The sequence below is a fragment of the Mirounga leonina genome, unplaced genomic scaffold, assembly GCF_011800145.1.
Source record: "Mirounga leonina isolate KUSES-001 unplaced genomic scaffold, KU_Mleo_1.0 Mir_94, whole genome shotgun sequence".
Taxonomy (NCBI): Eukaryota; Metazoa; Chordata; class Mammalia; order Carnivora; family Phocidae; genus Mirounga; species Mirounga leonina.
The window spans coordinates 53646550-53661831 of NW_023270855.1; the positions used below are offsets into that span (position 1 = coordinate 53646550).

General features: G+C 45.7%; 1 protein-coding gene across 10 annotated transcripts in view; it reads left to right on the plus strand.

Moving 5' to 3' along the window:
• The window catches only part of HNRNPM (heterogeneous nuclear ribonucleoprotein M), a 111602-nt gene that overhangs the window by 25317 nt on the left and 71003 nt on the right, over positions 1-15282 (plus strand). For 4 of the 10 annotated variants that reach the window (XR_004677891.1, XM_034998243.1, XM_034998246.1 and 1 more), the window contains 7 exons: positions 963-1064; positions 2346-2390; positions 2856-2933; positions 6347-6445; positions 10115-10168; positions 12188-12990; positions 13625-13676. Coding sequence is in view for 9 of the 10 variants with exons in the window: in XM_034998243.1 (XP_034854134.1) it covers positions 963-1064; positions 2346-2390; positions 2856-2933; positions 6347-6445; positions 10115-10168; positions 12188-12990; positions 13625-13676 (1233 nt within the window). In the remaining variant the exon portion in view is untranslated. Of the gene's footprint in view, positions 1-962; positions 1065-2345; positions 2391-2855; positions 2934-6346; positions 6446-10114; positions 10169-12187; positions 12991-13624; positions 13677-15227; positions 15257-15282 lie in introns of those variants that run through there. The other 6 variants (XM_034998245.1, XM_034998250.1, XM_034998248.1 and 3 more) reach the window with 5 other exon arrangements.

Here is a 15282-nt window from a genome sequence, read left to right on the forward strand (position 1 = left end):
TTTTTTTTTTTTTAAGATTTTATTTAGGGCGCCTGGGTGGCTCAGTTAGTTAAGCGACTGCCTTCAGTTCAGGTCATGATCCTGGAGTCCCGGGATCGAGTCCCGCATCGGGCTCCCTGCTCGGCAGGGAGAGTCTGCTTCTTCCTCTTATGCTCTCTGTCTCTCATTCTCAAATAAATAAATAAAATCTTAAAAAAAAAGATTTTATTTATTTATTTGACAGAGAGAGACACAGCGAGAGAGGGAACACAAGCAGGGGGAGTGGGAGAGGGAGAGGGAGAAGCAGGCTTCCCACAGAGTCAGGGAGCCTGATGCGGGGCTCGATCCCAGGATCCTGGGATCATGTCCTGAGCTGAAGGCAGACGCTTAACAACTGAGCCACCCAGGCGCCCCTCTTTTATTTTATTTTATTTTATTTTATTTTATTTTTTTAAAGATTTTATTTATTTGTGAGAGTGAGAGAGCCGTGAGCACAAGCAGGGGGAGAAGCAGGCTGTTTACAAAGCAAGGAGCCCGAAACGGGACTCAATCCCAGGACTCTGGGATCATGACCTGAGCCGAAGGCAGACGCTTAACTCACTGAGCCATCCAGGCTCCCCTTAATTGCCTTTTTTAATCAAGCGTTTCTCAATTCGAGATTTAGGGAAACATATCTGTGATTCTTACATGTGAGTTCATAATTCTTCTCTGTAATTTTCAAGTAACTGATTTTCACTTGTGCTTGTTTTATATATACCCCAAACTCCAATCTGTAATTGCATATGAAAAGTTATGCCTTGAAAGGAATAGCTCCCAAGTGTACCAGTGTCGAGTTATGAATTAGGCCCTGGGTTTGCCCATGGAGGTGGGTGGATGGGCATGGAGTGTGACTTACAGCACAGTAAACAAAGACTCTTTTTCCCTTGGAAGGTTATGGTTTTCTAAGTGGACTCTACACTTACAACTTTCTCTTTTCTTTTCAGATGGACTTGGTGGTATTGGCATGGGGTTAGGCCCAGGAGGACAGCCTATTGATGCCAATCACCTGAATAAAGGCATTGGCATGGGAAACATAGGACCCGCAGGTGAGAACTACAGTGTACTTTGACTGGAGATGTCTGGGGAAGTTAGTTACTCAAGTGAACTATTGGGATAATTGGACATTGAGTACTTCAGATGGAATAAAGATTTAACGGGGGCAAAATTCCCTCCTTACTCATCTCTGATTCATTTTGATAAAAATAATATTTTGTGTTTTTACTGAATTGAATCCTTTTTTCAAAAATTGTTATACTTTGCATTTTATCCTTTCATGACCTTCCATGTTGAGGTAGTTAAGCTGTTTGATAAAAGGAGGCAAGTCGGAGAGTTGGTCTTGCTCAAGGTCACACTATCAGTTAGTGACAGAGACTATAGGTCTCCTGACCATGGGACCACAGCACTGCCACAGTCTATTACCCAGACACCCGTTGGGCTCTCGCCTGGTGTTGATATGGCGTATAGACTATGGTAGGGGCATTGATGGATACAGAAAGGCATGGAGGGCCTCATTACATGACAACATCGCCATCATGGGCCTCAGAGACACTGTGTTCAGTGTTGTCTTTGTTCAAGAAGATAAGAAATAGCTGCTGAATGAAAGCTTTGTGAAGAATATGTTTTAAACTCTGTTTAGCATTTTCATTCTGTGCGATGAGGCATTTACATACTATTAAGAACTAGTTCATTTTTATGACCACAGTCTTAGGTCTCTCTTGAAATCCTTTGAATTGCAGGATGGATGTCCCTTCACCCTGCTACTGTTAGTTCTGCATATCCCTTGTCTCCCTCCCAGATTAAACTCTGGGCTTCATCTCAACGCCCTGGACGATCACCTCACATGGCCCTATCAGTTTGACCGCCACCGCCCCCCCCCCGCCCCCCGACTAATGCCTAAGAAGAAAGGGGTGGCGGGGAGGGAAGCCTCAGTGTTTTTAGGAACTGCTATTTAGAGAATTTTATCTTTTTAAACCTGTGTTCCCTGAAATAAGCTTCTAAAAAAGTGAGCTCCAGTTTGTACTGGCTAATTATATATCATGTTTAAAATGGTCTTAGTTATTTATTAAAACTGTATGTGTAAAGAATTTTGAGTCATGTGGTGATTATTTTGTTAAAGACTTGTGAAAGACATAGTTTCCTGGAATGTGATAGTTTGACAGGTGAGATGGTAGAGCCCCCTCTGTCCTCCTTTTCCTTGACAATTAAAATATATTCATAACCAGGGATATTTTTTGTTCATTTGCTGGTTTGGAATTACTTGTGCTTTTTAAGTTCAAACATTACTGCTTTGACATAATTTTAGTTTGCATTGACTTTTTCTTTTTAAGGAATGGGAATGGAAGGCATAGGATTTGGAATAAATAAAATGGGAGGTAAGAGATTTAAAATGAAGTACAAATGTAATCACTTTTAGGTATGGTTTTCTCTCACCTTTCCTCTTTCTTTTCCCTCAAGCCTTGCATGAATTCTCACTTTGGTTTCCAAAAACTCTGAATCTAGAAATTAATTTTTCCCATCAGTCTTTCCAGTGGGTATCTTGGCTTTTGGTTCTGGCTTTCTCACTAACTAGCTCTGTGACCTTGGGCAAATCACTCCATCTCTCTGGGCCTCTCTTTGCTTGTCTGTTAAGGGGGTTGGATCAGATTAGCTTTTTGAAGATGGTGATTTTTACTCGAGGGCACTAGCATTTTTTCCCCAAAAGCCCTTACACTTGGTAAGGAAGTTCTTGGCAGAAAATGCCCAGGGTGAAACTTGTGAAAAAATCTTTCTTTTCCTGATGAGTATAAGCAGTCTCGTTGGAATGATGCTCAAATGGGAATGTCGAATGTCTCTTGCAGGCATGGAGGGACCTTTTGGTGGTGGTATGGAAAACATGGGTCGATTTGGATCTGGGATGAACATGGGCAGAATAAATGGTAAGACTCATGCTTCCTTCCTGCTTCCACCTGCCCCCTGCTAGCTGTTGGCTCTTGGGTGACCTTGAGGCAGCACACCCATTTTTAGTGAATAATTGCCCCTTCCACTTTTCTATTGAATTCGATGTTTTTGAATTGCCTTAAATGTTAGTCAGTCACAAGTTTGTATTCCAGAAGCTAGACTTCCTATTCCTAGTAGGTGTTAATCCTGTTAGTCACTAAACTGTGTGTTGTGTTCTGAATCTCCCTGATAATTACCCAATAAAAATAGTAAAGCTTTTTATTGTCTCCAGCACTAGCAAGCATCCTGTAGATACCTGTGGTTATGCTTTGCTCATTTTAAAATTGTCTTCAAGTGTAAGGGATTAGTTTTAGTTTCTTTGGAGTTTTTGATCAAATTTATATCTTCCCTGGAGTGCTGGAGTGCATCAGTTCTTGATCATCTGCTCTGATAAAACTCTGAGTTGTGAACAGAGACATTGATTTAATTTAGCATTTACATAGTGCAAATTTTGGTGTATTATCACTCGAGGCTTTCATCCCCTTAGTAGAAATATACTATCATAGTAACAGTGTGTTTTTTCGTTTAGTCCTTGCAAGAACCACATGATTTGTAGGTACTTTTATCACCATTTCGTCAGAAACTGAGGCCCAGAGAGTGACTTGCCTAAGGTCACATGGCTAGTAATAATGGGATATATATGGATCCTGGCTATCTGGCTCCAGAGCCTGGCTCTTAGTCACACTGTGATCCTACTTTTCAGAACTGACTCCAGCATGGGCATCATCCCCTTCTCAGTGGGCCTGTAGAGTGTGCTTTGAGAAACCCTGCAGACTGTATTTCTGAAATCCTTTGGGGGTTGGTTGACTCTGAACCCCACCTGTGGGGATGTTGCTTCCCTTAAACACATAAACTTTCCTGGGATGGAAAGTCATTAAAGATTTGCATTTAAATGTTTCTTTGCTGACCTGCAGTATCCTTTAACGTGAAGATAGACTAGAGCAAGTGAGTATCTTCCTAGGATAACTGTCAGACTGGAAAGAAAGAAAATTCTGATGAATAAACTGCCCTTCTTCATGGGTTTGCCTTGTTCTAGATGATGATAAAAAGATATAAGGAAGTCCTCACTGTTAGGAATGATGGGACAAAGGTCTGCATTTCCAGTGTACTTTCAGGCTAGCCTGTAGCTCATAATGTGTATAGGAATTCTAATAAAAGGTGAGGAGTCTGGCTTGGTAAAGTGTTTGCTCAAAACAGATGAGTCATTAGGAAATGGGGTTTTTGCTCTGAGGAGTGGAGTGATGTCATTTAGAAGTGGATGGAGAGGGGTGGGGCTCTGCTGAGGAGTGTGAGCAAAGTCCTTGGTAATCTGGCAGGTGGAATGCCGCAGTCACAGTTCTGGGCCTGGTGATCAAAGGTTCGCAGTGCTGATTCTCCTGGAGAGCAACAGTGGGAGGATGTGTTCTGATGGAGTGTTCTTAGATGTTCTGAGATAAAGGTACTTCAGGTCCTCCCTCATCATCCTCTGCAGTAGACAACAGAGAATGCTTTACTTCCACTTGAGCTGTGTTCTGAGCTTTGAGTGCAGTCAACTTTATCAGGGGAAAAGTTGATAAAGATGTTTTGGATTTAATTTAATGTTTAGTTGGTGACCGTAATGCATCTACCAAGGTCGTGGGTGCTGACATCAGACTGAGAAGTCAGTCTCATCCAGTCAGTCAGCAATACAGGTCAAGTCCTGATAGAGTGGGTATTAAAAATTACAAATTAAAAAATCATCAAATGCCAAACAATGATATGGTACAATATTTGGCAAGGAAAACTCTTTGGGTAGTTCATTGGAATTCACAGAGGGTGTCCTGAACTGTAGAGCCTGTTGACAGTTGGGAAGATGAGTTCTGTTTGGTTTTCTTTTTGTTTTTGTTTGGGAAGATGAGTTCTGAGGCCTTTGCTGACAAATTAATACCTACATATGACTTCCTTATCTCAAGGGGGCACAGTGCTGCCTTTTTTATGCCTTTATGATAGGGATTAAAGGAGTACAGCAGAGCATTGTCCATTACAGTGCCGCTCTGGGATTTCCCTTCTGCCTACCACATGCAAGCTTGCGCAAGTTAGTTATATTTTCAGCAGATGGCATGCCACCAACCTATGAGATTCAGTTGGGTCGATTCAAACTATGAATAGCAAGTTCACCATTGCTAAAATCTGTTTTCTTTTTTTTTTTTTTAATTAGAGTGAGCGTGAAGGGGGTTGGTGCAGAGGCAGACAGGGAGAAACAGATTACCCGCTGAGCAGGGAGCCTGATCTGATGTAGGGCTTGATCCCCCGGACCCCGAGATCATGACCTGAGCCGAAGGCAGACACTTAAGAAACTGAACCACCAGGGCGCCCCTCTGCTGCATTTTCTAATTAATTCATAATGGCTAGCCTGCTTCCACCCCTTTGGTAGGCTTGTTCACTTCATTGAAAGTATAGGGACTTGAGCTGCATATAACTATTTTCGGTAGTTATGCGATAAAAGGTGATCACTATATAGCACCTGATTTTTAAGGAGCAACATTAACTAGATTTTTCAAGGACCTCTCAGTATGGGAGGGAGACACAGTGTGATACACATCTTACGTCTTGCTTTAGAGGAAAGAAGTAGCCAATGATGGGATCATCAAAGGCTTTCTCCAGCAGTTGACAGCTGTGGTAAGGCTTTCCCCAAAGAAGCTAAGACCTTTGTTTTTAAAAGATTGTTGCAAAACATAAGTCTTGGCTGTCAGCATAGAAAAAAATAATGAAGTTACCAACATCCTTGTGTAGATGAAACTACCTGTGTTAGTAGAGACGTCCCGTTACATACAGGCATGTTCCTATATTGTGTGTAGATGTGCTTTTGTTAGTAGAGCATGGATTTTTGCATCGGGTTTAGGTTCCAGCCTTTGCTCACCCCTTAACTGGGCATGTGACCTTGGTCAAGTTACTAAGGCATTGGAGCCTCTTTCTTGGTAAAGGGGCAGTGATGTTGCAGGCTGTTGTGAGGATTCCATGAGCTGCCAGCACACGTAGAGCCCGGGGTGGGGCGGGGCACGTGGGAAGTACCCGGCAGGTGGTAGCTGCTGCCGCAGGCTCCTTTGGCTCAGCGAGTGCCCACGCCGGTTGCTGTAGGAGCAGGTGCTTGGTGTACCTTACGGGGGGCTTTACTGAAAGTTGTCAATTAGTCCTTAATGGATTAAAGGTAGGTAGTTTTTACGGTTTCACTTGAGGTGACTTTTTTAAGGAAAAAAGGACTAATGATGGTTTCTCTGTAGAAAGAGTGGACATGCTGACTTGGTGGCGGCTGTTGTGTGCCTGTAGTGAATTTGTCATGTCTAAAACACAGTGGTATTCCTGGAAAGGCCTAGGGTAATATTTTTCTCCACAGAGATGGAGCGTGGCATGGGTGGAGGATTTGAGAGAGACTTTGCCAGAAACAAGATGGGAATGTCTCGAAGCTTTGGCGAGCCCCTTGGCAGAGGAATGGGTAAGAAGGCCCCACATGGGCGGGGGCTCACCCCCTGGGGTGCAGGCTCATCCTCAGGTCCGAGGTTCTTTCTTAGGCAAAGTCAGCTGTTTTCCCATAGTCTTAAAAAACTGAACATTTTCTAGACCTAGGTAAAAACTTTTGGTCCTTGAATTTTTTATTGGTATCAATAGAACCATCTTTCTTTAGTCTTTTCAGGTGGCTTCTTTGGTTGCACTGGTATAAGATGTTGGCTTGCTGTGGCAGTTAGAACTGCTGCGTTACCGAGCACTGGCTCTCTCGAGTGGTAGAGGTTTCAGAGACCCTGCTGAGAGAGGTGTGAGTTCCCTTGTCCAGGGCGCTGTGGTGGTCTAGTTAACGGATGGCAGGGTGTGCTTGCTGGTACCTTTAAAAGAGGCCTCAGGACCTGGAGTTTTCTGATGCTGGAAGGCCTGGCTTATTGGGCCGAAGTGCAGAGAAACGCTTGTTTCAGTTTTGGTTAGATTGCAAACAAAGTTTCTTTACTTCTCGGTGAGTGTTTCTCCCCTCTCCCGTTTTCAGTTTAGATGTTTCTGAGAATCCACCAGCTTAATTCTTCATTAGTATGGTGCAAAAGAGATTGTCCAGTTTGGGGCTCTTAAGTTTGTGTCTGTCAAAGGCGATTTGGAGCGTGGATCTGTACTCTCCCCGCATCTTCACCTGCTTCTCATTCTGTGCAGATGTGAGGCTTCTAGGTGACCGCCTCAGAGTGCTCAGCATCTGTCTTTGGGGGACCCATTGAGTTAGGTGTGAGGATTTTAAGCCCTTTTGTGTAAGTTTGTATTAGATACGTTCTTAGAATTTATGAAGGTCCTAGAAAGATTCATCATCCAGCTCATCAGTGAGACCAGATTCTTCTGCAGGTTATTTCTAGGACTCCCATCCTCTTCGTGTTGTGTCCTCCATGAAAACCAGGAACTATTAGAAACTGTTTCCCTCAGAGTGGAGGGAAACAGTTGTTTGGTGGAGACTTGTTTCTCTTTTTCCCTACTGGCAGTTAAGTAGCTGGAAGGACTTTCTTGTGTCTCACTAGGCTGGTAGTGAAGATAGTGAAGATTTCATTTTTTTTTTCCCTTGTACTTGTCTGATATGACTGACTGTAGTAGTTTTATTGTAGTTAATTCCAAAGCTTTAGGATTTTGGGGATGAGTTCATAATCTTTATGTGACTAGGTTAGCTAAAAGTTTCTCATTATCTATGACTGATTGTGTTTTTGTGTCCTGGAACAGCAGGATTTTTTTTTTTTTTTTAAAGATTTTTTATTTTTTTTATTAGAGAGTACAAGCAGGGGGAGCGTCAGGCAGAGGGAGAGGGAGAAGCAGGCTTCCCGCTCAGCAGGGAGCTCTATGTGGGGCTCGATCCCAGGACCCTGGAATCATGACCTGGGTCGAAGGCAGACGCTTAACCGACTGAGCCACCCAGGCACCGCAGCAGCAGGATATTTTTTTAAATACTTAAAAACTTTTCATTTGGTTGCAAACAGCAATTTGAGGGTGAGAAGAGAACAAGATGGCACATGACTTCGCTTCCATAGGCTCTTCTTCCTGCCTTAGGCCTTTAATTCTTTGCTACACTGTGGTGCCTCTCAACCTCTGTGATGAGGCTGGTGGCCTTGTCCTGGTTCGTGGAGAAGGGGTAGAGCTAGTGAGGTCATTATTTTTCATGGCAACAGGAAACTCCTCCAGTCCCGACCTGAATAGAAATGTCATCTAACTCCTGCTGCTTTGCCACCTTCTCTCTGATTGAGACTCTCTTGTCTCTTTGTCCTGAGACCTCCCAGAGTGACATGAGCAAGAGCAAAGGGCTTTGTTCTGGAATTCCCTGCTGCTACTTGTGATCAGACCCAATTTAGTAAAAGGTGTCTAAGTTTAAGTTGGGATTTCAGACTAGTTGGCCTGGGTGGGTTTTTTGTTTTGTTCTGTTTATTCAGTTCTTGATTTCTCTCTCCTTTCTGGTTTTCACTTGGAAGTTGAATTGTTTTCGGTGCTACTTTCTGTTGTATCTCCCCATTCAGTGTCCCTTCTCTACTATCAAGGCAGTAGATCTTTGCCCTTGTTTCTGCAAACCACTGTACTTGGTGGTGCAGGGATGTAGACATGTGGTCCTTGATCTTGAAGGAGGTGGTGCAGCTGAGGAGACGATGCGCAGTGACTCAGGGCAGCACCAGAGGTCCGTACATAGAAGTGGCCTAGTGAGGGTGCCAGTGAAGATCTTGGTTCCTAGGCCCTTGGCAGACGGGTGAGCAACACACAAAAGTGATCATTTCCTACGTGGCTGATAGAAGTTTCCTGCTGAGAGCACTGGATCTGAGCAGAAGTGCAAGACCGTGCAGGAGATGCAGTTTAAGCTGGAGGGGCTGGGTGTCTGAGAGAGTTCAGTGTAACTAGAGGGCGTACTGGCAGGATAGAGAGGGCTGACAGCATCAGGTGCAGAGGCTTGGAGGTGAGGGTCTACCTGGGGTCGGAAGAACAGATTCAAGTTCAGAGTCAGAGCAGGGAGGTCTGTGAATGCCCATGAAAAGAATTTTTCCTTTTTCTTCAAATCAGTGGTGTGCCGATTGTGAAGCTTTTGCAAGGAATATTTTGATCTAAGTGCCGATTTAGGAAAGTGAAGCTAGGCCTGTGTATGCTGAGTAGGATCGCAGGTGTCACGGAATAAGTAAGCCCTACTTGTTTGCAGGCTGGATGTCTGTTGTTTCTTGGTATGCTTTCCCACGTCCTTCCTGTAGCAGGTAGTTATAGTACCAGAAACAGCTGTGTGGTTAGGGATAATCTCTGTGGTCTCAGTCATAAAATGAGATATGCTCTGTGGCTATTGGTCCACATTGCTGAGCACACTTTGTGACCAGAGAAGGGGGGTGGGTACAAATCTCTTTACAGGGTGAAGAGCTGAGAAGAAACTTTTAAAAGCTAGTACTAACCCTGTAGCATTAGACAAACTTTAAAGAGGTTTGGATGAATCGTTGGCAAACAAGCAACAGTGTTTTCTGTTTTCGACAGGGTGTTGGATGTGGTTTGGATGTGTTGGGGTTTTTATTTTCCTGAATCTTTGTCTGTCACTTAATCATCATCACACCCAGCTCCTTCCAGGTGGGGCTGGTGGGCTTAGCTTGCTGGAGTCTTTCCATGCACGACTTGTTAATGAGGTCATACTTCAGCACGGCATGCCGTTGCTGCTGGTTTTCAGGGTTTTGGCAGTAAGTATAGCCACAGCTTTAGTTTGCTAAAGGATAACTGTGAGGTGTTGATTGGATCTGGTGGGTGAGTGCAGGCTTCAGCCGGAGTGCTGAGGCTCTGGACCAGCTTTAGGAAACTGTGCCACTGGCCCCGTTCTTGCTCTGATTTTCTAAGTTCACTTCATTGGTGCACACTGGCTCTTACTTAGCTCTGCTGGGCACATTCCCAGATGGTCTTGCCAACTGGGCTCAGACTCTGGAGCTACATGGGATCCTAGTATCATGACCCATCATCAAGGACTCTTACAGTTTTCTAGTAAAATGATCCTGTCTGTGTGTGTATTTCTTAACCCCTCCCCCCCTTTCCTTGTTTTATTTTTAAATTAGTAATATTCTTATTCTGGAATCTGTAATAAACAAATTTCTGTTATCATAGAGAAATTTGGCTAATTTTTTTTTCTTCCTGATTTCCTTAGAAATCCTAAGTAATGCACTGAAGAGAGGAGAGATCATTGCAAAGCAGGGAGGAGGTAGGAAACGCTTAGTTTTGATGTTTTGATTTTTAGAATAGGCTGTTATTACTGGGGATAGTAGAGTGTAGTGGTGGAAAGTATGGGCTCTAAAATAGACTGCCTGGGTGGGAACCAGCTCTGTCTCTTCCTAGCTGTGTGACATTTGGCAAGTTACTGAACCTCTCTGTTTTCCATACTATAAATGGGGATATAATGGTATCTACCTCATAGGGTTGTTGTGCAGAGTACCTGAGTTAATGCATAGAAGAGAATACATACGTAAGTGCTATGTAAGCGTTAGCCATTGTCATTATTATAATATCCATGTAATTTGGGGACTTTGTTGTTTTAAATACCATAAAATTGTGAATTCCTGAAAGTAAATAACCTGATTATAAAAGTATACTAGCTCCATTCCTAACAAATGCTTAGTCAACTGTACATTTGTACTGATAAATATTCAGAAAATTATTTTTAAAAAAATTAAATATCTGCAATCTCACTGCCCAGTGATGAGTGCTGTAAACATTTTGGACTATATCCTTCCATTAATATACACTTTTTTTTATGGGTACTTAAAACTAAATGAACTTCTTTTGTCAGCTTGATCTCCCCTCCGTGCCCAATGGCTCTGAGTGCCTTGGCATTTCCTTGGTAACTCCACTTGCTGATTATTTCTGTGGTGCGCTGATTCTAAAACTCCACATGGGCACCGTTTTTCCCTTGTTCTCTGCTGCTTTTGGCATCTGGGGGGTCAGCCTGATTTCTGATGTTCTTGAGCTTGCTACCTGCCCTTTTCTATTTATCTTGCTTTTTTTTTTTTTTTTTTTTTTAAGTAGTTTCTGAGAAATTTCTGCTCTCAGAGCAGAACTTGTGTTTCTTAAATTGTGTTTATATTTTGCCACTTGGTGTGCTATTACTCAGCATGACTAAGGAAATAGTCCTGGAGAAGTGGAGTGATATGTGAGGTCAGAGACTCACAGAAACTTCTGAGTCTCCTTTTCTTGAATTTACATCTTGGACTGGGCCTCTTGGGTCAGGAATGGGCTGGCTGTGGGCTCAGCTGACCTTTTTCAGAGGCAGGTGGTGGCGGTGGTGGTGGTGAAGCTTAAGTGAGAGGGACCTTGATGCTCTGCATGGTGGAAAAGTGGTGGGCGGTGGCCTTGCAGGTGGAGCCAGACCCTTCTTGTCCAGAGTTACCAGGTTCACAGGGTCCCTGCATTGCTGACATGCCAGCATGTGTTGAGAACTGATCTGAGACCTCTTCTAGGATCTACTCTGCAAGTGCCATCGACTTCTTTTCCTCCAAAGCCAGCAGAGTTATGCACAGCTCATTTGGGGGTTTTCCTCACAGAGTAAGGCTCCCTGGAAGTAGCTGTCTATCTAGATATAGAGGATCTATATTGGTGTTTGTTTTCTTTATCTCCTCTTAATTGCGTGGCTGTATACTAGCTGCTTTTTGCCTGGGGTGCTAAGGAAATGCAGCCATACTGGCCGTCAGCAGGGCATCTGAGAGGGACAAGCTGAGAGAAGGGTAAAGGTTGTGAGTGATTGGAATTGCCACATATAATCCATGTAATCCATCACACAGACTGACCAACTGAGGGTGGGGTTTCCGAGCTTCCTTCATTGAAAGCATTTCTCAGTTAAATTTGGTGGGGAGACCTCAGAGTTCTCAGGAACTGACAACCATGGCTCACAAAGCTAGTTACAAGTACTAGCGCTTCTGAAATAACATGGAGAACATTGCTGACACAAGTCCTCCAGGGTGGATTTTCTCCCTTTTAAAATTTTACTATGGAAATTTTAGCTGTTGCACAGATATAGGAAGAATGATGTCCTCACTACCCCGCCTTAACAATTGTCTGTCGACATTTGAGGGATGTCTAATGATAAATTGTTGTGGGATTTAATTCCTGAACTGGGGTTGAGCTTGTGAAGTGCCCAAGCCTCTGCACCCAGGTCACCCTCTGGCATGGTGTGCACACAGGTGTGCAAGTCCCTGATATCTGCCTGTGTTTTGTGTCCCTGTTCCAGGTGGAGGTGGAGGCAGTGTCCCTGGGATCGAGAGGATGGGCCCTGGCATTGACCGCATTGGGGGTGCCGGCATGGAGCGCATGGGCGCAGGCCTGGGCCATGGCATGGATCGTGTGGGCTCCGAGATTGAGCGCATGGGCCTGGTCATGGACCGCATGGGCTCAGTTGAGCGCATGGGCTCCGGCATCGAGCGCATGGGCCCACTGGGCCTCGACCACATGGCCTCCAGCATCGAGCGAATGGGCCAGACCATGGAGCGCATCGGCTCTGGCGTGGAGCGCATGGGTGCCGGCATGGGCTTTGGCCTTGAGCGCATGGCCGCGCCCATCGACCGCGTAGGCCAGACCATTGAGCGTATGGGCTCTGGTGTGGAGCGAATGGGCCCTGCCATCGAGCGCATGGGCCTGAGCATGGAGCGCATGGTGCCCGCAGGCATGGGGGCTGGCCTGGAGCGCATGGGCCCCGTGATGGATCGCATGGCCACCGGCCTGGAGCGCATGGGCGCCAACAACCTGGAGCGCATGGGCCTGGAGCGAATGGGCGCCAACAGTCTCGAGCGCATGGGCCTGGAGCGCATGGGCGCCAACAGCCTGGAGCGCATGGGTCCTGCCATGGGTCCAGCCCTAGGCGCCGGCATTGAGCGCATGGGCCTGGCCATGGGTGGCGGTGGCGGTGCCAGCTTTGACCGCGCCATCGAGATGGAGCGTGGCAACTTTGGAGGAAGCTTCGCAGGTTCCTTTGGCGGAGCTGGAGGCCATGCTCCTGGGGTGGCCAGGAAGGCCTGCCAGATATTTGTGAGAAATGTAAGTGGTTCTTCAGCAACTTGGTGGTGGTGGTGGTAGGCACAAAGGGAGGAGGGGGCAGGTTGGCGTCAGAGTTGGTGCCCTCAGTAGGGAGGCAGAGTAGCAGCACTTAAGGCCACCTTGCTACTGTCCCCAAAGTCTGGTGCTGGTAGGATAAGGAGGGAATGGGAGAGCAAAACGAACTCTGTGCAACAGGAGCCCCAGGTTTTTGTACTGCTAGGCGGAAACCAACACTGAGCTCAGGAACCCAGCTTCTTGATTCCCTTGGCTTGAAGAACCACTACACTTGGGCATGACAGAGACAAAGGGCTATATCTGCCTTATCTTTATACCAAGTTGACCACCTTCAGTTACTGTTGAATGGTCTGTGGGCTGCTTACCATAGGCTATTGTCGTCTGCATGATTCTCCCTTAGACAGTTAATGCCACAAAGGGAGTGCGCTTGGTGTGCCGTTTTCGAACCTCATTCCAGGCCGGTGTGTTTTGTTCTCTGCTGGTATCTCAGTTTGAAGGGTACCCTATTTCTCAGTGTACAAGAAGTCCTGAAAGTTCCTCTCAGAGAGACCCTGGTGTTTATGCATTAGGACATTAGGATTTGGCTGTATCACTCATCAGTTTCTCCTTTTCCATTTAGCTCCCATTTGATTTTACATGGAAGATGCTAAAAGACAAATTCAACGAATGTGGTAAGTGTTTGGGAAAGGCTTTCTAGGTGCTTCCATGTGTTGTGGCTTCAGAAGTCTTAGCTTGTTAGTGATGCATTTGAGGGGTGCAGTGAAGCTCCCATCCTGGTCTTCACAGCCACTTGCCGTGACTCGAGGACCAATGGGACTTGCCATTTTTCTGCCTGTGCAAGTATTCAAGCCAGTTGTTGAGTTTCCTCTTATGTGTCAGACACTTCTCACCTGTGTTCTCATTTCAACCCCATCCTTCTCCTTTTACGGTTTTTGAAAGGAGGTGATGTCCCCATTTTGCAGATGAGTCCGGCAAAGTCACGTTGCCAAGGTCACATGGCTTCTACGTGACAAAGCTGAATAAAAACATCTGCGATGAGGTTGCTTTCTACCACCGCACTGTTGGTTCATGCCTCAGAGAGCACTTTCTCGGAAGTTCCCAGGGGTGAGCTTCTATGTGAATGAGGCTGAGCGGCTCTGGTTGTGGTGGTTTCCTGGCACACCAGGCCACCTTTCTGAAAGGCTCATTGTGTGGCTGAAAGGAAGTGAAGTTGTCCCCGGGTGAATCCCTGCCCCTCACTCCCACCACCTCTGTTCTTTTAACCATGTCAAGTGGGAGCCCGGGACCTAAGCCAGAAGTCTGGGTGGCTTGCTGGGTCAAGGCCTCCTCACTGTTTCTCATTTCCTGTTTCACTGGTAGTTCAGATTGCGCCACTTTGCTGCTTCTCCTGGTTCTTCTCTTGGGGCAGCTGTTGAGCCATAGTGTGCCTTCTTGCCCTCGCCCCACTCCTTAGTTTCCACATTGTAGTAGGTATTCTGAAAAGTCAAGTTGGATCAGGCTGCTCCCCTGCCTCAGGTGCCTGGAGGTGCCCCTCTGCCAACAAGAGAAACTCACTAGCCCCTTTGTAACTTAGTCCCTCCTCTTTCATCTCCCTCCTGTCCCTGAACCCTGAGTTGCAAGTGTCATTCTCCAGAAGTGCTTTATTTCATGCTATTATCGTAAGAGTTTACCTTCTGGTGGACTTTTATTTCAGAACTGTCCCATGAGAAGCCCTCTAGATGTTGCCCTTCCCTTGGGCTGAGTTAATGGCTTTAGAAACGAGGGCCCCTTAGCATAGGCTACACGGTCATGTCCTTAGCTCTTCCCCTATAGACTTGTTTCATGGTGGTGCTTGACACATACCTGGATGCTTAACCAGTACTTGAATGAATATGTGAAACCCACTTGTGAGATAGGACGCAGCCTGTGTGTGGACAGTACAGAAGTGTCCATTATATCACGATGGCCTCGTAAATGCTGTGGTGTGGGGTCTGGAAGATGAAGCCTCTGCACAACTCACCTATAAGGTTGGCTTCACACAGTCCCCTGTATAACTTTCTTGAGTGTATGAGTGTGCATTTGAAACTGCCAGGAAGGCTTATCATGGGTCGATTGTTGTCCTCTTGGCAGAAGAATGGCAACATGGCTGAGGGCCATAGTCGCTGGATTCCGGCTGTTGTGTTCTGAGCATTCGTGTGCCAGGGCCGCTCTCCCTTTTGACTCTGTCCACCGAAATCCAACAGGTGATCTGGACTGAGTGGAGCCCAGACTGAGGCTGAGCTCTGGGTTTGCCTGATG